This window comes from Mugil cephalus, chromosome 3 (assembly GCF_022458985.1).
Source record: "Mugil cephalus isolate CIBA_MC_2020 chromosome 3, CIBA_Mcephalus_1.1, whole genome shotgun sequence".
In the NCBI taxonomy this organism is placed as follows: domain Eukaryota; kingdom Metazoa; phylum Chordata; class Actinopteri; order Mugiliformes; family Mugilidae; genus Mugil; species Mugil cephalus.
In genome coordinates, this window is record NC_061772.1 from 14,731,149 (window position 1) to 14,756,824 (window position 25,676).

The 25,676-nt window shown below is 40.3% G+C and overlaps 1 protein-coding gene across 1 annotated transcript; it reads right to left on the bottom strand.

The window, feature by feature from the left end:
- Positions 1 to 632: 632 nt before the first annotated feature.
- Positions 633 to 25,676, bottom strand: slc6a2 (solute carrier family 6 member 2). Its single transcript, XM_047581403.1, has 15 exons — positions 25,266 to 25,676; positions 24,378 to 24,855; positions 23,082 to 23,213; positions 21,194 to 21,431; positions 12,580 to 12,718; positions 12,002 to 12,136; positions 11,123 to 11,226; positions 9,449 to 9,573; positions 9,154 to 9,266; positions 6,904 to 7,032; positions 5,953 to 6,052; positions 5,209 to 5,309; positions 3,533 to 3,700; positions 2,731 to 2,802; positions 633 to 2,510 (listed from the first exon to the last, which is right to left on the bottom strand). Exons 2-15 carry the CDS (start codon positions 24,673 to 24,675, stop codon positions 2,487 to 2,489), a joined length of 1,878 nt encoding a protein of 625 aa, XP_047437359.1. The 5' UTR covers positions 24,676 to 24,855; positions 25,266 to 25,676; the 3' UTR covers positions 633 to 2,486.

Genomic DNA, 25,676 nt, shown 5'->3' on the forward strand with positions numbered 1-25,676 from the left:
AAGATGGTCAATGTTATTTATTTCTCCTGTCAGTGAGGCTGCTAAACTGTTGCCCACCCTCCTCTCTTTGCCACATCCAGAGACACTCGACACACCCCACTGTTACAACAGCTGTGAGTTGGACACCACATTGATGCACCAATCAAAATATCGCTCAAACAAACTGCCTGTACATCCCCCCTATGTATGTCTACATGTCTATCTGTACTGTTACTGTTTAGTTATTTTTGTGTCTGCACTGAATGACTTGAATTATTGTGCTTATTTTAGGTTACGGGACTGGGTGAAGGATCTTTGCACATCATTATGCAATGCAGTGTATGAATGTGCCAAACAAAATTCAATTTGTTTTATTCTGATAATTCAAAAGATCGATTGATGTTTAATCAATGATCATGGGAACGGGGCATGTGTGCAGCAAAGAAAATTGATCCTCAGTAGCTCAGCTGCCTCAAAGAATGGTCAGACAAAGGGACACTGCAAAGGCCCAGTCAGCCCCCGTGAGAAGCCCTCCGTCAGCAGAAAAAACTAAACGTAGCTCCTATAGCTGCAGATAAAGAGGGACCCATGGCTGAAAGTCCCTCAAAACTGACTAAACATTCAATTAGAGCACAAAGCACAAGAATGTCGAGTAGGTGTAGAAGAAATTCTTTATTATCATATTGTGAATACTTCAGACTTCTTTATAGATAGTTGTCACTCACGTTCAACAGGACATTGGTATTGTACACAATATTTCTGTAAACATAGTCCAGGAAAGCCAGGGCATGTTGTTCACAATCATATGTGACAAAGAAGCCCAGGGTTACACTGAAGAATATATATATATATATTTATATATATTTTTTTTCTCTAAATAGTTCATCTTAGCTATACATCAAACACCATGTCAGGACTATAGACAGTTACGTTTAAAATACTTTACATTCACGTTTTGCTATAAACAATTTGATAAATACAAGATTAGATATAACAAAAGAATATATTTATATATTTTTATATCTTCTTATATATCCCACATATATTTGTTTTCTTTTTTTTTCCTTGTGGCTTTATTCCTTTCGGTAAGGGTGTTATGATTCAAGGTTAAAATTCAACTTCATTCCAATAAATAATAATAAAAAAAAGAAGATAATCATATCACTCTGAAAGAAACAACTTGGCACTTCTGTAGGGATGACAAATGAGGAATGCCCCAATTCATGTATCAAATGAAAATGTAAGAGCTGCTGTCATGTAATTAACATAAGTGTTAATATACAGTACAGCGACAGAGGCATTTGACAGCTGTCAGTCCTCCACGTACTGTACGCTAGTAGCGTACTGTATGGAGGCAACAAAATCCCAATACACACATCTACACACTCTCTCTCCTTTCTCTCTTTGTTTCTTTGGAGGAAAAGCCACACGTGTTCCCTCAAAAGCACTGAACACACACAAATAAAATGTAAAAGTAAAAGTCACATAACAATAATACAAAACTATCTGTAACAGTTCTGCCATTTGTTTTGGTGATGTTTTCCACCCCCCTGCACTGTATGCGAGCAGCCAGGCACTGACCAGGTACCACCTTAGTCCTTCCATGAGATTGAGGCTTGGTTGTGAGTCTGGCTTTTTCAAAGCGTGGAGTTCAATGAATCCTGACGCTCTCCTTTTAAAGCTTTGTAGTGATGCATGCATTATTCCCTTATTTCCGTAACGAAAAAACGTGGCAATAAAAAAAAAAAAAAAAAAGCATTATGTCTGGCCTTTTATTTTCTTTATTAAGGAGCTTGATCTTGATGGACTGTTGACTTGAGTGTCAAAGGACTGGGTCAATACCACGAGATGTGTGCCATCGACAAACTGGTTTGATGTTACTGGGTTCCTGAGTCAATGCAGTTTTTTTTTTTTTTCCTTTGTGTACGGACTGTAAGAAAGGAAAGAGTGTCCCACTTTATAAGGCACTGACACAGATAAGCCACTGTGCCAACAGAATGGCAAGAACAGAGACTTTCTTCCAACAATAACTCAATCATAAATAGCCACAGAGGTAAAAGCTAGTTAATAACTGACGTATTTTGGTTGTCCCGTATCACTATACACAAAACCAACTTTGGGGGTTTTACTTTTTACCTTTGTTTCTTTCGCAGCTAATAGTAACACCGCAAAATATCTAAAATCATAACAAAATGCATGATGAATTTAAACTGCAAATAAAAGCCATAATGATGCCCGTGGACAAATGACTTGTCAACTGTGCCCTCCCTTGTGAGTTGAAGCTGTAGAAAATTTCACAATGTTAACAGGCATGACGCTGAAATCAAAGTGCTCGAAGCCACCGCTGAGAACAAAGGCCTTGGGTATTAAATGCACAGGCAGAAGAGGGTGTCTGCTGAGAGAGGTTGGGGCCCTGTTGCCCTCCTTGTCCGTCTGACCACTGGTGACACACAGGAACTCCAAACACCAGATGTGAGGATGGCTGACGGCATTTTGGGTATTTGTGATCAGATGGCCAACCAGTGCTTGAGCTGGAAAAGCAAGAGACAGTCGTGCATGTTGCGTAATCAAATCTCATAAATGTTCCCTTCCGTTTCAACTGCCTACTTGATGTATCTTTTCTTGTTAGCTGCCTATTTTTATTATCATTTTTCTTCATTTTTATAATAGTGGGTGCACAAATTACTTCCCATTTTATCATGTACAGATCCGTACTAATTGCAGTTAATACTGTCACCAAAAAGCACTTACTTTGAACTGCCGTATATTTCCTTCAGCCACCAGATGATGTTCATGCTCTGGAGTGATGCAGTAGGCTATTCTCTGCAAAGCACACAAATCACAAATCAGTGTCATCAATTGTGTATCATCTACACTGGCTTTTTACTTTTAAAAGCGATGACTTTCATTTGAGAGGGAATTCAATTCAAGACAAGATGTGAAAAAATAATCTTCTCAAGAACCTGAGGCATGTATATTCTGGTGATCTTGAACTGAAGTGGTGAGGTTTTATTTTTTTTAGGAAGAACACGTGCACCATGTCCTGAGAGTCAGAGAGAAATCCTTAACCCCGACCATTAGGGGGAAATGCCAGTGAGATGTGGGAATTGTTACAGTCGAGTGAAGCTGACACTGGTTCACTGCTGAGGGATGAAAATAGCTCTACGGTGCTTTGATGATTGCGATCATAAACTTCCAGTGCTTTGAAGTGTTCATCTCATTTGTCTGTGTTCTCACAGTGCCAATGTCAGAGGATTGTTGTTTTAAAGTTTAGTTAAAAAAAAAAATCCTACATGGCCATCATGGACATTCACATAATTTACCAGAGACTACATTTGACTGTTTTTTATTATTTCTTATTTTATTTGTCCCATTAAGAGGATATCAGTAGAAGTTCGTCTCAGTCAAAATGTTTAGTTTTTACCATAATCCCACCCTTCGTCGATCATCCTGCCGGAAATTTGAGTCAGCGTGAGACAATTTTCCTAAACAGTTTTGCAAAGCAGCTTTAGTTACGGTTTCACCTTACGTGACAAATGCTTAGCATACAGACCTCTTTGAACGTTCCTGGTACGCTGAAGAATTTATAAATAGCGTAAAAGGGAACAAACAGCATGGAGGACATGGCCACACCCCAGCCCAATACGTTGGACCAGTTAGGGAAGACATAGTCATCGTACTTCAGGCCTCCCGACGTCAAAGTGCTGGCTATTACCACGAACTGTGAAAAAGAGAAGAAAGCGGGGGATAAGAAAATGGACATGTTTAAGCCCTTGCAAGAAAAGAGGTAAGACAAGTAAAAAAAAAAAAGAAAAAAAAAAAGCCTGTATGCAAACCCTTTAAAAACGATTCTATGTAAACTCTGTGCCTTTAAATGTCTTTCAAAGTCATGTTTCCTTAGTTTTCTTTATACTAAAAGACAAAGCACTCCATCCATTGAAAATGTCATCGATTAGGAATAATGGACAAGCTGTTGGTGCATAACGTGCTGTGCAAATGTTAACATTTTAAATGTTTATAGTCTTATTCATCAAACATTAACATCAGGAGAGGCCTGACCAATGCCGAATTCATTCTGCATTCAGGAGAACAATAACGGCAAACACACAGTAAGGCTCGTGCAGAAATATCTACAAGAACAAGATTAAAGAGCTGTGCCGCTGATTGCGTCTTCTCTGCAGAGCCCATCTCTCCATGATGAAGTCAGTCTGTGATTAAATGAAGAGGCAGAATCAACCGAGGCAGTCAAAATCCCCAGAAGAACTCCAGTTAGCTCTAAAGCTCTTACTAGCAAGCGGCCAAATATACACTGCAGACCCAGAGCTGTTTTAAAGGCAAATGTTTTTTGTGTTGTAGTTTGTGTGAAATGCATTGACTGTTCAAAGAATTATCTCTTTTAATGCCAAAAATGTTACTCCTTATTTTTTACCTGCAATCAGTCACAAACTCCAGCACGTCATGTGCACATTTACAAACAGTGTTAGCAAAGCTTGGATGAAGTGGAATGTAAGTGGCAGGGTGTGGCGCGGTAGCATTAATCTCTAGGACACATTACTCATCTCGCTACAAGCACAGTCATAGAAGAACAAAAGCTTCTCATTGTTCTGTACATACTGAAATATATCGGTAACAATGGTCATTTATTTTTGCATTTGTACCCTTTTCTTCCTCACAATGTATTATAACAGACCGTCATTATTCCTGCAAGCATCCACTGTTATCCAGGGGGGGGAGTGTAGACAGCCATTTGTATTCAAGGAAGCACATGGCTGTCTCCACCCACCCCTGGATAACAGCGGACACGGACATGTGCTTCCTCTAACACACGTGGAGCCGTACACAGCTAAATTCACCTGCTAGAGAGGCGCTCACTAGGAGGCACACTGAGGTTTCAGCTATCCTCACTTACCCCACCCTCCCCGTGGGCACATGCCTGACTGCCGATGATGAATCTGAACCGCTGAGTGAGTTTTTTTTTTCTTTCATCTTCCTTTTATGCAGGTTATTTCATTACTTTGATTTACTTCAGCTGTTGAGTAGGTTAAGAAAGCAAAATCCCAAACAATCAGTGTATAACTGAAACACTTTGTGCGTTCGAGCATGTTGGTTTGTGCAACACTTTTTTAACTACTTCTGTTAACTGCAGAGGTTTTGATCTAGGATCAGATGCTGGTGTAGTGTGGACCCAACACAAAACGCAACAAACTACAGTTCTTAAATTTCTCTCACCAGCAGAAAAGCTGGGCTTACAAATTTCCAGCAAAGCCTCCAGTAGAGACCTGGCTTAAAGCCCATCATTCGCTCAATATCTTCGCTGAAGCGGTCCACTCCTGGAGAGAGTATGAAAAATGTAACAGCAAGGGTTACTGTGGTAAAACTTACACACATTGAATAATCAGTGTAGGCCGCTTTAAACTGTCTGCGTCAAGTAAAGAGGAAATACAGCACTTGATGGTCAACACCCTGGATGTCCACTGACATATTCCTGGTATTATTGCCCCATTATTTCATCAAATAGCCATTATGTTAGCAATATTTATTCATTTAATTCAGTGATATTTCACTGCGATTGCACAATTTAACTGCCACGGGGGCCCCTTTAAACGGACCCCTCCAGGTTCCTTCTATTTCTTAGGGTCTTGACATCATTCGGCGTGCATGTCTTATGACTTGTGCTATGTCTTCTCTCTGACTTGAAAATGCCGTGCCATTGTTCTTGCTCAACCTTGTGCAAGCGCAGAGATGGGCTGTTTTCAATCTTTCCCATTTTCGCTTCACTTAAAGAAAACTTCGCATCACACTTGATGTTTCTGTCGCTGATTCATTCAAGTGCACATTTCCTCCCTTTTACTACAAAAAACTGTCAATTTCTTTCTATTTTCATTATCACTTTTAAAGACTAATGTTGCTACTGCCAATATGCAGAACTTAAATATGAAAAAAAAAACCAATAGTAATGAAACTCCAACTTACCATAAAACCACGACACTCCAATGGCCTCGATCAACACACCAAAGAGTATAGAAGTGCCTGCTGCATACTTATCTAACAAGGTCAGCACATAGATCCCACCCTACCAGCAAAGAAGAAGCAGAATATTTAGTGAATGTGTTTGGGTGGGGAGCATAATATTGATCCCTGAACATAAATCTGCAGGCAGTCAGAAAGATCCCGTCACATTTAATATGATTGATGGAGTATAGTTGGCCTGTTTTGCCCTTTGAGGCAATTTGAAGTCCGAGTTGACATCACGGCAGAGAAAAAGCACACACAGATTAACTGCTGAGCATCTGAACGTTGGTACAATAAAGCTCTGATTATCATCTGGAGTGACACACACAGTACCTTGTGTCGGGAAACCAGCATGCGAAAGGCATTATACACATTCTCAGTAACTCTGCTGATTTGATTAGGGGTAGAAACCATGTGAATCGCTAACGTAAAACCTTTCCATCCTGGCCTGAGTTTCGGTAATCCTTTTGCTTTGATAATAAATAGGGTCCACAGACAAAACTAACTATGGGTTTCCTGGATGGAAGCTTTAACCAAATCCTCTTGGCTTATCAATGTGTGATTTAATAGCTCTCCTAATCATTTTTCCTACACAAGTCACATGCAGTTTAAATCTCCTGTGTATCAAGTTTGCGTAACTTTCACCACACCGATCAGGCATAACATTATGACCACAATCCCAGTATTGTGTAGGTCTCCGTTGTGCCTCCACAACGTTTCATGACTCATCAGTTGATGGACCTTGTGAGGATGTTCTGTGGTATCTGCTAACAGAATGTTGTTACTTCACCTGACAGTGTTTTTTTAATGTTATGCCTGATCAAGGTATGTAAAATATGTTGCAATCAAAGTTTATTAATGTTAACAAATCTAATAAAGAAAATCAGTAAATACTCAAACTTAGATGCTTACATTAGTAATGCAGAGCAAGGCAAACAGGAAGGTTCCAAAGGCTGTGGCAAAGGTGAAGAGCTTTCTGTTTCTCTTGAGGATCTTGAAGTCATCCGTCAGACCTGTGATGACAGCCTCCATACCACCCATCTGGGGGACACAAACACACTCAGTAATCGCTCTCCAACTGAAAGTGTTCTCCAATGGTCAGGGTGTATTTGTACAACTGAGTGTTTCTGTCAGCAGTGGTTAAGTTCCCGAGTGATTCCATTAGATTTCTTTTGAGCTTCAGCCAGAGAACGAAATAAAATACACACTCCTAATACGCCGCAGTTCATCATCTTTAATACATCACTTTACAAAGATTTGTTAAAAGCCCCACTTTCTAACTACGTCCGTAAATCACCGAGCAGATGTCATGTGGAAATCTGCGGCTACAATAGATTGTTTCAAAAGCCAGCTTTCTTTTAAAACAACCTATTGCAGCCACAGATTTAAAATTATTATTTTACTGTACATTATTTGACTTTTACTTCAATAAATTCCGCCATCAGTTGTCAAGAGTCATTTGTGTTGACAGCTTTACGCACCACAAAGGTGCTAGACATCCTGTCATCAAGTCATCATGCGTGTTTGTTTTATAATTTCATAGTATTTCTAGATATGATTCATTCATATAGCTCAGATATTTGAGCCTTAGTTGCATTATTAATTATAACCAAGGTAAAAGTATTAGGAGAGAAAACTGGAAACAAAATACTAATGTGTTATTTTTATATGTCTATACAAGGCAAGTCCTGGCAATTTTGTATTATCCATAACAAATTGGTCCTTTGGGGAGAACTCCATAGCTTCTCACATATAACATGCCATGAACTTTATGTTCAAAGGTTTAGTTGGTGATGTCAGCAGACATTGTTTTTGCTCTTTTCTACACATATGCACATTGAGGTTTTTCCTGTTTTTCCCAAGCTTTGAGTCATAAGGGAAATCGTTATTCATTTAAAATGAGCACTTGTTCCCATCAACATTTGATTAATGTCTGCACATTAGTACAGGCTGAAGCATTGTGAAACCTGTAGCTACGTTTTCACAAGTCCTGTATGCACAGCATTATCATACGGAGGTAAACAGCAAATGACATGGAGAGGAGGCTCGTAAAGTTTTCATTTTTAATATCATAAAGTGTATATGGTTAGCATGATCTGCAAGAAAAGGGCTATTGGATGGATAAGGAAATTGACTATTTCTTGTATCTTAATCAATATCGGGCCCCCAGGCGACCTTAAGATTGGCAACTCCTGCCCTAGGATGGACTAAAAACCCGATGCTATTACCATGCACTTTGGGTTTTGCACTTTTAAGCCAATGCCCATTTTAGAAATTATTAATTTAAATTATTCTCCTAAATTAGATACAGCAAGCTAATATCAATACACTATAATGTATGTAATAATGTATGCGTCCACCATATTCCTTGAGTAAACACTAGTCCTGTTCCTTCTGATGGGCACGATCACACCTCAGTGTCAAAAAATGATGTACAGTGGTTACAGACCACCAGAAGGCAACTCTACTTCTATGACTCAAGCTAGAGTATTTTGACAGTAAGTCATTTGTCCTATAGTGTAACACCAGCGAATCAGAGAACTATGTAGTAAGGTTATTATTTTGCCTTTGCTTACTTTAAGAACAAAGGTAACCGCAGCTGGTGAGCATAGGGGGGCCTTCACATTCATATAAATTCTGACTCCTGCACTATTCATGACCTTGAAAGTGGACATTTCTGACACATGTGCGGATGTTTTCACACATGGCCATAGAAGAAGCCAAGGAAGAAGCCATGGAAGCATAACATACCGTCTTTGTTGGATGGTGTGTATATATATATAAGGAAATGTATTTATTCCCTCCTTTTTCTAAAGCAGCAGTGCCTGTATCAGTGCCGAGACTTCACTTTGCTATACACTTTTATATCGAAAAGTCTGAAAAATCACCTCTTCGAAAAGTGTTTTAGCGATATTTGAGAGGAAATGTAGGTTTTTTTTATATTACCAGTTTTTAATTGTGATATTTAGGTTTTGCGTATTTCTAGGGGAAATTGAAAAGTAGCAACTGTGAATTACTGTGTGTGAACTATACATCTCATGTCAGCATCTAAGCATATAATCCTGTGAAGCAGAGCTTTCCATTCCACCATCCACTTCTACTTTTACTCTTATGACTGCAAATATTCTCTACAAAGCTGTCGTAGCTGTTGCCAGTACTCACCGAGCTGTCGATTCCCAGAGTCAGCAACATGATGAAGAACACAATCGCCCAAAACGTTGAGCCTGGTAGCGTAGAAATTGCCTCAGGGTAGATGATAAACACCAAACCTGCCCCTGAACGCACAACAGACAAGATTGTCACAAACTACGTATGTTGGAAGTGCAAATTTATGCGGGGCCGGTACGCACTGCATTAACAAACGCAACCACAGTAAGTGACAGACAAGATGAAACAACTGTAGCAATGCACAGTTTTAAGACAGCGTCTGAACGAGCACCAGAACACCAAAACGCACCCTCTGTCGCCACATCTTCTATGTTCACTCCATGTTTGTGAGCCATGTATCCAAGCACAGAGAAGATGGCAAACCCTGAGAAGAAACTAGTAACGCAGTTCACAGTGCTGGTCAAGAGTGCATCCCTAGATGTGAAAAAAAAAAAAAACACAAAAACAAAAGCAAGTTACATAGAAACCTGAGCATCTTTATATTGCTGCTGACACTCTTAATTCTTTTCTACCGGGCTGATTTCAGTTTTTCAAAGGATTCTATTCGGAAGATGATTCATCTTAATGCACACTAACATGTGTTAAAAGTGACACTGAGCCCCCATCATAACTCTCTTTGTGTAACAGACATTGTTGGAACCTATTTTCCATTGCATTGAGTCACGTAAGTAAAAAATTACCCTTTGTTATTCTATATCCTGTGTTTTTATAGATTTATATAGATGGATAATTTATATTTTTCTCATTCTGGTCACTACACACAAGCGGTTTCCCTTTCAGTGTCTGGCGGTGCTGAGCTGTAGTACAAGATTTCAGATTTATTTTAGGTGTAGTTTTATAAAAAAATGTCATAGTCAAGTGTTCATTTCGACTAATGCTTTATTTCATTTGACACATACAACAAAAATGTACTACAGCAGAATGGGGAGCAATGATATACTGTGCCATTTATTTAACAGCATGACATTACTCTTTATTCTGCTATAGCATATTTGTCAGCGTCAAGTGGGCAACTGTTTATTTTCATTTCCACTTTCATTTCCAGAAATTGACTGACATGTTGGTTTAGCTTTAGCCGTGGCTGTAATTGACAATTTTACACTGAGCTGGCGGGTTGTGTGTTTTGCTTGTGAGGAAAGACGCGCTTTTTCGTTTCAGTAGACCTTTTCCTGCGCACTGCTTGTTTTTCTAGCACCACCAGCTCTTCCGGACTGCTGCCTTGCACACAGTTAAAATTTGCTCATTTGCCATCAAGGGCATAATGCAAATCCCACCTGCCTGGAGTCCAGAGGCATTTCTAAATGGGACATGAGAGAAGAGGAAGGCAAAGGAGGCCCAGATTGGGCTTGAGGATGGTGGAGGAAAGGGGACCGGAGAGGATAATGTTCATAATGCTTATAACACAAGTGCAGCATATATTCTGCTTGGATGACACTTGGCATTATGTCTCCCCAATTGGGAGATCATCTATTTGATAATAAGCATTTTATTTTTTAGTCAGAGGTACCACAGCGTGAAATCATTTCAGCAATAATTGCTATAGGGATTCAGTGTTGCTCCAGCAACATAGGTTTTGTTTGCTTAGTGTAGCATATTTACAACCATGGTGGTTTCACGCTGCTATTTTTTTCGTCTTTTTTTTTTTTCGCCAGCAGCATCTGCCTCTGCCAGCACTACTGCAACCTATTAATGTGGAAAAAGATTAGCCCACAAACTCATGTCTGTTTTTTTTTTTTCTGAAGAGGAGCTAGTCAGAATATAGCCGTTGGCTATTATCTGGCAACTCTTCCTGTCCTGTACTTTATCTGTCCTGTTAACACCTGGCCATTGGGGTGAGCTGGACTGATTGGTATCACCTCTGCTGCGTGATCCAGTTACAAGATGGGAAATGTGGAGCGCTTAAAATGGGCAGGATGTTATGTTGTGGGCCGTGGACAAGCAAATATACAACGCAAGCCCCTACCTGTAGCAGTTGTTGTTGAACTTGTTATAACTAGCAAATGCAATGAGTACACCAAATCCTGCACCCAGCGAGTAGAATATCTGGGTGGCAGCATCAATCCACACCTATGGCAAAAGTAACAAAGAAATTAAAAGGTTTTTTGAATGACCGTAAAACAATGATAAATGTAAACCATACATTTAAGGCTGACTTGAATGTAAACGTGAAACATTACTAGCTATATCTTGTACCTGTATCGTCATCAGATTCTACATGTTTGCTTTTGTCACATGTATGTATCTATGACAAATGTGCAGTACGTTTATCTGATTTCCCCTGCTGTTCTCTTCTCTTTTGTTTTCTATTTCTACAAAGTCAGCCTTATTGTCAAGCATCTTGAGACAATTTGTATTGTTATTGACGCCATATAAATAAAATTGAAACTACTAATTAATCAATCATTATCGACATCGGTGCGTGACCTTCTGGAAAAAACACATTTCTATTTACCTGAACATTTTGTTCTGAGCAGGACCGCCTTGCTCCGGTTTGAAAAATTATGTTGATTACAGTATGTTTACACATACGGTCAGCCATACAGATGTTTTGCAAAACCTGAACTATTTCTCAACCCTTAAACGCCCTCATCCTTATCTTAAATACGCACTTGAAGAGTACATTCATTCATATAGCTCAGTACAGTACGGGAGGCTCGAATGGAATCTAGCCTTTAATCCCCAGAGCACGAGTTACTCCACCCAATGAAAGACAGAAAGGAGGCCCTGACATTACTGGTACTCCCACTACATAAGGTGAACGGAAAAGTCAGAGAGTTATTCTTCTCTCCTCACTAATGATCCTCAAAGCACACGGATAGGTTGTACATAACAAGCATCCCACCTCTAGATTGTTGAGTCGCTTGAAGTCAATGTGGAGGTAGGCTTTGATGCCTTTCATGGCCCCTGGCAGAGTTATGCCTCGGATCAGCAACACAAAAAGGACCACGTAGGGCATGGTAGCTGTAATGTACACCACCTTAATTCACACACACCAAAAAACAAACAAGTGCAAGGGGTGAATAAATGCATGGAATTTCACTGAACCATTGACGTGTATATTATGAAAAAAATCCCACTCCTCCTTTTCTTACAGTTTGGGTTGCAAGATTATGTACAATACTAAACATAATGATCCAGTGCTGTATGTAGCAGCACTCATGGTGTTAAATTGTACGGTGTAATTGCAACCTAAAAATCAGCGACAGTTTTTACTCTAATACAAGTCAGTACTTTAAAACTTAATATTCATAATGTGGAGCAGAAGCAGTATTCAGTCCTCATAATGTTTATCACTCCTCCTTGACAATGTACTGACACAGAGTCTAGGTTACGAGAACTTTTAATCTATTAAACATCTTAAAGTTGTCAGAAACTGATTCTGGCTGGAGAAAGCTGCTGTTTGGTGGTCCAGGCCTGTACCTTCCCTGAAGACTTGACACCTTTCCACAGGCTGAAGTAGAGGATGAAGACCACCACAACCAGGCACAGGGTCAACTGCCAGCGGGGCAAGCCCAGGTCCTGGATCCCCTTACTTTCATGGAGATGCAGCACGCCTCGTCTACGTAGGGACAGACAGATCAACGGTGTCATGACATCTGCAAGCATGCACTATACTTTACACTTTTAAGTTGGATTATAATTTCACACACTTTTCTGAAAAAAATATTTGCATCTGAATTGTTAGTAGATGATGAAATGATGTGTCATGAGTGTCCCAGTATACGCCGCTGCTCATGTTCAACATCGATGTTGAACAAAAGCACATGCAAGTTTTAAGTACTTGCCAGTAAAATTGCTTTTGGCACTAATTCTATGGTACTTCTATGGAATGGCATGTATTTTATCATCATTATATTTTTTTTGAGTGGGTGTCGTGTCTAAAAAATGAGTCATGCTTTTGTTGAACGGGGCCACCCAGGTTCTACAACAGCTGGGGAGTCTACAACTGCTGTCAAAAGATGGGAGATGAAGAATGGGAAAGAGAACCTCTGGTAACAGACGTGACAGTACTCCTGTCTCAACAAACAATAATTTCACCCTGCTGCTGTCATGTCACCTCGGTTTTACACTTTACGACATGTTGTACTCATTTAGTTAACACCAATGCAGATGTGTTTTATCTAACATAAGCCTATCAATTAGGCTGCACATCTGGCACTGTCAAAATTTGCAGACATTTCAGCCATTCTAGCAGAAGATATCCTCGTATAATTTTGAGTTTTGATCATGGTGATGGAGGGCACCAACTAACATGTCAGACTTGCTGGAGATGAGCAACCACAGTTCCGTGATCAATGATCAGTGCAATGATTTTCAGAGACCCCTTCCTTATGAGTGATCGTGATTGTATAGTGATTACTATAATACCTCTGTGTAATGACAAAGTCTGATAGCATCCTGTACTATTAACCAACGTCTCAACTAAAGCCTAATGTCACTTTACTCATTGTCCTTGTTGAAATGCTTGCCAGTAGGGCTGGGCGTATCGATCTCAATATTGACAGTATCGATAACCAGGGCCAGTATCGGTATCGGATCGATACTACAGTGGTGAGATCGATACTTTTATTACAGCCTCTCTTCTATATGTTCAAATTACTCATTCATGCGAGCTTCTCCATCCCCATCTGCAGTAAAAGGTGGAATATGGACAGAGTTTAACACTTGAATCCTAGCATCACAGCAGCATCGCACAACTGGCACTGATGGTTATTGATATGTGTCGGTACTCGGAAGAGAAGGCAATTACATGGGATGCAGACTCACTTCAGTCATGGAAAATGAATGAGCCAACTTTTCCCTCTCTGAGCAATTATTAGATTTATTATTAGCACGCCGTTGTTTTTGTTTACTTATTTTGCTCAACTGACTACCGTTCCTGACTTTATTTTCCATTGTTGTTGCGTTGTTCACATTGCTATATTTATATTTTTGTTACATTGTTCCTTTTTCATATTTTTGCACTAATGACTTTTTTCTAAAACAATTGTGGAAATTATTTAAATTTTACACTGTTAAAAATTGTTTTATATTGTAATTAGTGAAGAAAAAACGTTTTATTTGCCTAAATATTTGTCCTGTATTTTATCATAATCAAGGGAAAATTACGAAGTTATTCGATAAGCATGACATTTCAAGAAAAGGCATCAGTATCGGCAAAACTAGCCCTGTATTTACTTGATCGATAATAAAACTCCCAGTATCGCCCAGCCCTACTTTTTCTTAACTAGCATGCAGTGCGCCTATGTGGAAGTACCTACATATCTTGTGTTTTGTAATTAAATTAAAATTAAATTAAGCTGTAGGTACGTTATAGTTGGACTTTGGATGTATCATACTGTGTATTAATACCAGATGCACCACATTTATAATTAAAAATGTTATGTAGCATCAGTTTAAAAGTCATTACTGTTCACATATGTCGGGTGGGAGTGCTTCAAGGTATAACAATGTGTTTGAGATCAGCACAGCGAGTAAGACCTCAGCAGTCTGTCCCAGCAAGGAGTCTTGATAAGCAAACATGACACCAACAACCAACACCGACTGCACGATGTTTCACTTTGTTAGATGTTGCTCCAGCGCACTGGGAGCAGATTGGATTTTATTTGGATATCAATATCTGGCACCAAAACATTTAAAAGCACGTTTGTTCTTTCACATTTGCCCTGAGACTTTCCACGAGAAAGATTCAATTTAGTCGGCATGTGATGTCACGGGTTGATAAACACTGGAAATGGATCTGGATCTGATACCCAGGTTGCTTACACAACAGACCAACACACAAACACAGAAGAGCACGCAAGCTGAATGAAGTATGTTCAGACACAGACTCTGAAGGGGCCGTAGGATCTGTGAAACTCATCTTCAGCATTTACTTATCTTTGGCTGATAATAAATTCAAAGCTATGTTGTCTTTGGGGAGGCAGATAGCAGTGTGAAAGCAACAGTTTATTTGTGGGAGAAAATTTTGAGTCTGTGCTCTGACCTGCAGGCCTCGTGTTAGTGTTGTAATGCCCCAAGGCCTCCTTGTTCATCTGATAGAATTGATTATACACTGCCAGTAAATGCTCACTATAACATCAGACTGTGTCCCTTTGGTCTAGTTACTCTAAACACATTTAGTCTTATCGAACCCAGCGAGCTGGTCCTCCTGCTACCCTAACACTCGCTGTTGCCATTAGCTGCTCTCCGTACACTTGAGACTGGCACACCATTACATGCAGCCATATAGTTAGTTACGAAACGAGAAACAGGGCATGCAAAGATAAATAAATAGAAAGGAGTGAAGACATGAGAATCAAAACACAGCTTGGGGTTCTACCTAATTTCAATTGGATTTATTTAATTTGTTACACATGAGCCTGGCTATGTTATTTTAAAAGTAGTCCTTTCAACAAATACGTTAAATAGAGTGTGTGATTGAAGTGAAGGCAATCTTCTCAAGTGTCCACGTAATTCGATCTTTTGGTTTAAATGAGGTCTATTTATCAAGTCTAGTTATCCTTGACATGGAATCGTTGCGGCTGCTTCAGGCTAGAGCTAAAGCGAACGGACGCGGATGTTTGCTTAAGAGTAGTGTCGTCATTACTGTCCCAAAAAATAGGATGTGTTACTATTTTGAACTTGAGCTGGAAAAGCTAATAACATTAGTCTATTTGACTGATTGTACCAGTCATCAGAGAAACTTGAAGAGGAACAGCCCAGTGTGTGTGTCCATGTTAATATTTCAAGTAGATTATAAACTTTAGATCTTGTTTAGTATATATCAAAGGACTGAGATTGATATTTTGAATTAATAGCACAAATTTTGCCAAAACCTTAAAGAAGCTACTATTTACAATGACAATGACGGGTGGAAAAGTGAGATTTACGGTTGTGCATCACTTGCATGCCGTAGCTTTGGCGTAAGTGTAGAATTTGGCTGTGGCTTAGGTGAGGGCGTACGACTCTGGACCTTATACGCCCTCATCTGAGCTACATGGACCACAACAGCTGCGACTGGTCCAAAATGCATTTCTACGAATCTCAGTGGCCAGACGAGCACACTTTCTACTCTTCTGTCTTTTCTCAGTTGGAGTGATTTCAGTAAAACTAAGTGTTGTTCAACGTTCATTAACTCCAACTCTAACATGACACAACTAGCCACTCACGCCCAGTCAGTGAAGGTCACTCACAGTTTCACTGGTATAGCCGTACACGTTGTAGGTTCAAACCAGGCTTGATACCAAATTCATAACCCTGAGTGTTAAATCTACTGAAAGGAAGATGAACCTGCAGCTCACCTTGACTTTAATGAGCTTTGTAATGAACAATGTCATCTGGCTTTCTGCAGTCATTACATTGTGTTTTTAACCTTTTCTGTGGCCTGAGATTTGAACCTATTTTGCACTGCTGTTGGACATTAGTTTATTATTTCACCCAGTCTTATCTGTGTGTGTTGCATTTGGGTCCACACTTCCACCTCCACCACACCTGATTCCAATGATCAGGTCATCATCAAGCTCTGCAGCGACCTGATAAGGAGCCATTCATTTGAATCAGGTGTGTTGGAGGAGGGAAACATCGAAAACATGCAGGACAGTGGCCCTCGAGAACGGGAGTTGGGCAGCACTGCTCTAGACTTTAACCCCATGGAGCTGGTTTGTGATGAACTGGACAGAAGAGTGAAAGCAAAGCACCCTACAAGTGCCACACGTTTCTGGGAACTTCTGCAACAAAACTGGGAAGAAGTCTCCATTGTCTTCCATCTGTCTCTCTTCCATTGTCACAGGTGTGTTAAATCAGCCAATGAGTTAAAGGTTTCGAATATATTTTGGATTATACATTGATTCCATTTCATTTCAGAGTAACATGAGACATTAACCTGCATACATTTCAACCCAAAAAGAAAGAAATATTGGAGATCTAAAACTTTTGACTGTGTAGTGTATGTATTTGGTTCACATGTTGCAGTTAAAAGCATTAAAATTCCCAGATATTTTGGGGATTAGTAGAGACCAAAAATGGAGATTTTTCCAGTTTTATTCCAATTTTTCTGATTATTGACAGTATTTTCTGATCTGAATAATAAAAAGAAATGCCCTTTATCCTTAAAGCCAGGCCAACTGCCCGTACACAAATTTTATTTTGGCTGAAGTCACTCTGGAGTTACTCTGTTGGGGTCTGATTACGGTTTGGCAAAGATCTGCTGGCCCAATCAAATAATTTGAATCTGCTTTATGGAGTGATGGACAGAAAAGTAACAGTGACTAAGACATACATATCATTTGAGTGCAGTGGAGTTTATTTTGTTTACAATGAGTAGCTCCGATTAAGACTATCCAGGTTCTATATTTAAGAAAAGATTAGTTTCATGATATCTGCACCCTAGTACTCTGTAATTTTTGTAAAAAGCCAAAACAACATTTAACATGCACTTGTTATAAAACCTACTGGCAGCTCGAGAAGTGAAAGACTCTGTCTTCGTCATGATTTGTATGCCTTCGAGTAACGAGACAACAGTTGAGTGATTTGGGATTTAACAGCTGCAGCGTCTCTTTGATCTCTGTGCAAGTTATCTCAATAATCGTGGAAAAGAAGCCCAGCAGATCTCTTGTTTCCAGGTCAGATTTTTGGCAGAGGCCATTGTTTTTGGCTGTCCTCACACGGCTTCTTCCAGTTAATATCTTCCAAGTCCTGTCACATAGTTTACACTTCACATCCATACTGGCCACACCGCGTCCGGGAGTTGTTAGGGAGGCTTACAGCATATTATTTTGTAATGTTTAAGTCACACCTGCTTTTTCAGCTCAGCCGCAATATTTTTTTTTTTTTTTTTAACAGCATAATGTAAATTTTGACATGGAACTTTTTTTTTTCTTGATGAGCTAAGCTGATATTAACAATTGATAATTATTTGTAATTATTTGTAAATTGTGCCATTCTTCTGTTAGCAGTTCATTGTGATGATGGACCAGTCTAAATATTTAGTGAGAACCCCTGGTGTTTAAAAGGCTTGTTGATGCGTGATGTTTGTAAAATGTTTCAATATATTTGATATTCTTCGTTTAATTATGCAAGACCTGCCGCCTACGAAGAAACACGATGACAGAGAGTTTCAGTATGACTGGCATCAACAGCAATGTTTTACATTAACCGTGTGTTACCGTGTTGTCATACATGATATGACGTGATCCATAATGAAATGTGATCGGTGAGACCACGCATTAAATGACGTGATCAGTTAGACCAAACGTTCATATTGTTTACAACGTCCAGCTGAGTCCATCTGTAAAAACAGCAACTCATTGAACTGAGAATTCACAACAAAAAACAGACATCTGAAGGTGAAGAAGGGTAATTTAAACACATGTCAGAAACTTCCGGCGGTTGGGCTGACACCGAAATCATCAGGCAAATTCTAGCCAAGACGCCACCCCCTAAACTAAACAGAATATTTCCAATAATGAGAACACAACTGGCAATCTCTTGTTGTCTTGTAATGGACAACCAAGGACGATGTCTCAGACTAAACAAACCATCAAGGGTTTTGTTGTTGACACAAACCCCTAAAGAGTAATCGCCCATTCCCCCTCAGCTCTATGGAGTGTTTTAGCACCTTTCAGCTCATTGTTTGAATTTTACAGCCTGCAGATGTATTGCTTGAACATTGGACATTGCCTTCCCACCAACAAATTGGCAACTGATAAGGCCTACTCAGCAAGTAGCTGTTGAACACAGCAGAGCGGGTGCTAAAGTGGTAGTTATTATCAGAAACTAGATTAACGGAGACACAGGAAACAATACTAAGGAAAGTAAGCAGTGGACTGAACATTCATCAGGTGACCAGAAACACAGCCTTAAATGTACGTGGAAACATATGTCCTGGTTTTATAAATAGGCAACTATTTGCTCGCACGTTTGCTATTTTAACTTTATTAGGTGACAGCATGTGAATGCTATGGCCGTATATTGTCGCCCTGTCTTTGGGTGGCAGAAAGTCTCAGCTTTCTTTGACGCAAGGTTGCGTTAAGTAACAAGACCCTGAACTTGCACTTTAACTGAACTTGGTGAAATACTAACATAAACAGGTACAGTTTAGTTGCATGTGATCACTGGCTGTGTGCAATGATGCCATTACTCTAATCTGACTATTTCCAACCCAGTAATCAGATTAAAGTTACTTATCCAAGTCACTGTGCGTTACTGTTTTTCCCATTTTTTTCTGACTAAAAGAGTTATTTTTCCTTCCTTTTCCTTCCTCTTATTGGGGGAGTGATGTTACGTACGAGACAAGTCACGTTTTCAGCTTGAGGACAACTCACGTGTGACACCACGCAACGACACACACGCAGACAACAATGGAGGAAGGAGAGCAATGTCTGTCTTCGGATTGGAAATACACACTGTCAACTCCATGCTGGCAAAAAAAAGCCCTATCTAGCTTCAAATACACAACACTGAATTTAAAGAAACATTTGGAGTTGCAGCACTTCAAGGCGAAGCTAACAGAGCAAGTCCCACCAGGTGGTGCGATGCAAATAGGGGTCCCCACCATCTGATCAACAAAAGCTGGACTTTGGTGCAAAACCAGTAAGTGGGGGAGCGTTAGCCAGGCAGTCCTACGTTGTAAATGGGATCGTGCTGCTAAATGTAACTAACAAAATAACTTGTAAAGTAATCAGCAATCAAATTACTTGTTCGGGGTTACTGTGGCAACAATGGCTGTGTGTGAGCCACAATTAGCCTACTGTACTGTGTTATGCAATGCATCCATGATATAAGCTTAGTACTAACACAGTAGCTCAGTTGGTGAGCATAAACTCCATGAAGCAGCAAGGCACGCCGGCTCAGTTGTGAAATAAGTCTGAAGGAATGTTCTGTTTTTACGCTTGGCGTTGCTGTTGAATTTTGCTGCACAATATGATCGTGCTACAAGCTATACTCAAATGGGCTGGTGGATGCAGGAGAGTGAAAGATGTGAAGCAAGAGAGCTGTTGACTCAGTTGGTCTCTATCCTGCTATGCCTTGGCATGGCTCCTGTGCACAAAGCTAGCTGTAAGCAGGAGGGTTTACTGTCCCCTACGGCACCTAACCTCCAAGCAAGATCTGTCTAAAAGTACTCTATTGTAGTCAGTGTGTCTGTGAACATGTACTGATTTTTCTTTCTTTAAAGAAAGACTAATTTCCACCAAGGAGCTCTGGTCTCATGTACCTTATCAACTCTTTGAGTAATATTGCATTGCATTTTGGAGGGTCTGTTGTAATTCTTGTAAGTTTTTGTGATAATACTAATACCTGCATGTTTTAAAAATGGCGTTTTCCATGTGTATCTACGTGTATACAAAACGTGTACATAAAGTCTTTTGATAGCAAGGGATTTAATATTAATACAGAAAGTGTTCAAGATGGCTCAGCAGAATGCCATTAAGAAGGTCAGTCACTGGCCACGATGCACCCTCAATGTATTCTGTGCGTCATGCTTAGCATGTGTCCCTTGTATTGTCCAAGTCATTTCACAGACTTCCTCTGGGCTGCACAGTCAGTCTTCACAGAAGCTGGGGAAGAACTGGTTGTCTTTGAAGTGTAAACAGTTGGAGCTTTTTTCGTGCACTTCAAAGAGCGCATTTGAACTTTTATGTACACACCTTTTATAGTGCAAGCATTGAGGGCTGGACAATTTCTCCCTTACTCACGTTTCAGCGACCGGCCATCGTCACGTGGACAGAGGTTAACTTGTTCAAATGGAGTGTATACATCATATACGTGGGCCAGAACATTGAAATCATGATCATTCTGTGCATTTCAACAGCACCGTCTACGCAGGATACCATGACTGTTTATATTCATTCATTCTACCTTCACGAGCAACAGCGTTAAAGGCAGGTTTCTCATGCTCTTTAGTTTGGTTGATCTTGGGGCACTTGTCAGAAAAGGTATATATTATGATTTCACTTCAAAAATCCCCCCCAAAAAAGCCCTGACAGTTCATGTAAAAGTTAAAACCATTCTCAGTCTGATAAAGAAGCGGCTCTGATTTACAGAAATCACTCACTCATAGAACTCTGCTGCCGGGGTGATCTTGTACTTGGCGTAGGACGTGCCGTTGCCGAGGACGGATCCGTTGATGCTTTGGGGATCCGTGCAGTTGGGGCTATTCCAGCTGTTGCCGCACTCGAGCCACGGCAGCTCGGTTGTCATCGAAGAGAACAGGTAGTAGAGGGACCAGGCGATGATGACGTTGTAGTAGAAGCCCACATAGAGGGCTATGAGAATCACAGTGTAGCCCACACCTGAGGAGGAAGAAGAAAATGATGGTTTCTGTGCTACATAGAACTACACTATTTCTTGCTGCATCAACATTGCAATTGCAGATGCATTTCAGACTAAAAAAACAGGCGTATTTCAGCCACTGCTCAAAAATCTGTTTAAAAAAAAATGGAAAATAAGTCTAAGAACGACACAAATTATAGGCTTATGTACTTGTGAAAATTAATGTATTCAATGTAACAATGCGGAACTAATTCTTGACTTCATGAAGGTAATGGTATTCATAATTCGTTTGAAATAACCGAGGGAGCTGTTGATTGAACTGTGTTTTCATTTTGGTAGCTGCAGTGTGATTTGTAGTATTCTGGTGGTCTGATAAATGCTTCTGTTATTTAGACAGCCCCATTTTCGTCAGTGGCTTAGGGCTAAATAACAGAGGTGTACACTGTAGTGTTGCATCAGTCCAGTTTAACAGTACCACAAACTGCATCACTTAAAATGACTATACAGTTGAGTTTCCACCTTTCAACACAAACATTTATTAGAATGCAGTTTCAGTAGCGTGCCTAATGAACTAGCCAGTGGGTACATATACCCTTGAGATCACATTTAGCATGATTGTTGTTTTTGTTTCACATCTGAGGCCATATGGACCGTGCCATGTGCTCTGAGTCGCCTTCATCATCTTATCATCGCAATTAGGTATTTTTCCGTCGACAGCGCAGATAGGCTATCAGATGGAGTTCTCAAAGAAGCTGAGAGAGCATTCACCCTCACACTTCAACTCGCCATTAATTGTAGCTTTCATCGCTTTGTATTTTCTTTTTTTTTTCTTTTTTTTTATCGAGGGGGTGAATTTCGGGATGTGTTCTTTTGCCTCCACTGGAATGTGATGTTCTTACATGAAACAGAGAAGCCCATAAACCCGTCAGCCACTCGTTCTGCGCAGGAAAAAAACAAACCCGCCTAAGTGCCGCAGCCAACAAAAACACTGACCGTTTAAGTAGTGCAGACAGAGCTACTTATCTGACAGTATCTGAAGACACAATGTGTGTTGTTAGATTTCCTAAATGAGAAAGGGTAAACACGTTTCGGCGAGCTTAGGCTTACAGTTAAATGTCAGGAAAAATATGATATTTCTAATACTCAGGTGCTACAATTAACTCAATGAAAGCATCTGTTTAAGGTTTGTGCAACATAAATCAATGTCAGTCAAGTTTTTTTTTTTTAATGCATTTGCAGTTTTTCTCTGCAATGGGGCACATGATCTCATTTGATTATTTTTCAGGGATTTATTAATTTAATTGATTTGACTTGAAATTGAACTTGTTGTCTCTGGCACCGAGTAGAAATTGGTCTGGCTTTGTTTCACTCTTTTGAAATTGACATTTGGACATAGACGGGGACACAAGGTTGCAAGAGCAATCAGAGAGAGGTTTCAGAAAACGAAAAAAAAAAAATGCAGCGGGATGAAAAAGCCACTGTGACAGATTTTTAGTTACAAGTGACTCTTATCAACCTCTGCGGGGGAAAGGACAGGAACAAAGGGGTGAAATTAAAGGGCAAGACACAGAGGAGAAGCAAAATAGAGCACGACTTAGCTGTCGGTAGCGCAGTTTAAGAGGTTGGAGGAAGGCTGTGTTTGTGTGTGTGCGTGTGCTTGTACCGTTCACCTTTAAAGACGGGGCATATTTTCCAAACCGTAGCTGCCCCTTCCCTGTTGTACTGGCCCAATGCGAGTTCCATGTAGAACAATGGCATCCCCGCAATGACCAAGAAGAGAATGTAGGGAATCAAAAAGGCCCCTGAAAAGAAAGAGAGAAAAACAATGACATTTAGATGTTTTTTTTCTGCCCTTTTATCTTAGCTTCTCTTCTCTTGTGTTTGATAAGGATATAAATGCAAGACAAAACATAATATCTAAAAGGAAAATGGGAGAAAATGAGCAGCAGAGAGCTTGACATTCTTAGAAACCAGAAAAAAAAAAAGACTGGGAAAGCTCACAGCTATTTTCATGCTGTGCCTCAGTTGCACATCGACCAACAAGGAAATGACCGCCCATAATTGAATTGTTCTTGACATTGTCCATCACAAATGACACATTATTCGCAGTAATGAATACATTTTGCTGAGGGCCAGTGTGATTGACAGGCCCGCTCCAGAGGTGACTACGGAGAACACTGAACACAACATGTGGATATTTTTTGCCGTGTGAATGGATACTCAGACAAACAGAGGACAGGGCTCACCTTCTAGTGAGCACTCTGTTGTCACGAGAGTTGAAGGTAAAACAACACTCTGTTTAAAACAATCCTTTGTTGGTTCAACCATACATGCCGTACTTTATCTTTTTCTCTCACTGCAGTGCAGCTTCAGTGTTTACTAGTTTTGAAAGCAACGAACAGTCCCTCTTGTGTCCACGTTTCCTGGCTTATTTTAAATCACATATGAGAAACACATTCTAACATAAGGATTTCTCATCATGTCCACGTGGATGCTGAAACTTTTCATGAGTCATCTGACAACCGAAGACTCAGGAGTTATTTTTAAAGCTCTAGTGACTTCGGGAAAAGAGGCTTTCTCTTCACTGTGCAGTACTTTCCAAAACTGTCAGTCACTCTAGTCTGACAGTAGAGCTGCAGATGTTCTGCAGTTACGTTTTCCATGCGCACGCCTCGATAAAATGAGGTATTTCCTTCATCATGAAAGCTAAATGCACTCCCTCTCATTCATACACCTGGGACTATTAGATTAGATGAAAGGAACTAAAATTAGAGCTACAGCAATGACTAACCAATCTAAACCGGATCTAAAAAAAAATGACGCCTGGTCGGTTTAAAGATATTTTTTAAATGTTTTTAAGCTAAAATAGAAACCTGTTGACACCTGACCTCTAAATGAAGACCTGAAGCGATGAAGAAATAATTTCAGTATTCTTTAGCGCATTATTCAACACTTGGTTTACTCACCTCCTCCATTTTTGTAGCACAAGTAAGGAAATCTCCAAACATTGGCCAGATCCACCGCGAAACCAATCACCGACAGGAGAAAGTCTATTTTCTTGCCCCAAGTTTCTCGGTCGTCCTCGGAGATGGATCCGGGCGGACCTGTGCGGTGACCGGGGCTGGGAATGATGGAGGAACTGGTGTACTGGACGCCATTCTGGTCCTTCACCAGTATCAGTTCTACCTCCTTTTTCTCCACATTGCACTGTTTCAACGGGGCCACCGACGAGAGCTTGTGTTCTGGCAGAACCTGGATGTTCATCTTCTCTGCGGTGCGTACGAAGCCCACACCGGCGCGGCGCACTCACGGCCCCCTGCGGTTTCTGGCGGAGCTGATGGTCTGAGTCGGTGTGCCTGGAGAAGGACCGCTATTCCGCTGACAAAAACCGGATAAGCTGGTATTCTCCGCCGAAACTGCAGGTGACACCTCCGCGTGCATGGGCTGGGGAGGAGAGAACAGAAAGTTTGGAGATGTTTGGTGTTTGTGCGTAAAATTCCGTTACAGTTACGCACATCGGGAATACAGGTTAGTACTGCGAATGGGGAATAGATGTGTTCTTCCTATGGTTGTCAGACGTCACATCTGTGCGCTACCAATACAAGATTAAAACATTGTATCTGTAGTCTGATGCACAGCAGCAATAGCAGGTGTCAAGTGAAAGATACTTCGGAGCAAAGTCCTCTCTACGTCACCACACGCACCGTGCGCCCTGTGCGCGGAACAATCTACCCATCAAACAATTAGCTAAAACATTAATTATGAAGATAATTCGACAGATACATGGTTATCGGAATATGTCACCGTTACTAAAGTAATTTAAAACCCTGCCACCGAAAGGCGTTCCTCCATACTTGGTAAAGCTAGGGGCACCTCTCCATGACCCGATGCTGCTGTCGTCCAGATGCATCTGAGGGGAGACTGCCCATTCTGAAGGAACTTTAAGACTCGCCTTCTCCAGCAGAGACGATATAAAATGCGAGCTTTTAAGTCGGTTTCCTCTCTCTCTTCCACGTGATATTTTATAATTGAACGCTCTCTCTCCAGTTTGATGGAGACTTGGCATGATCGCTTTTTTTTTTTTTTTTTTTTTTTTTTTTTTGTCAGCGCTCAAGTTCGAATAGACTTAGACATCTACTTCTGACTGCACAGCAGTATTAAGATTAATCCGCGTGAAATGGAAAATCTGTGACGACCCACTTTTTTTTCCACAAATCAAACACACAAGAACGTGTTTAAACGTGTTTATTGAAGGAAGAAGTTTT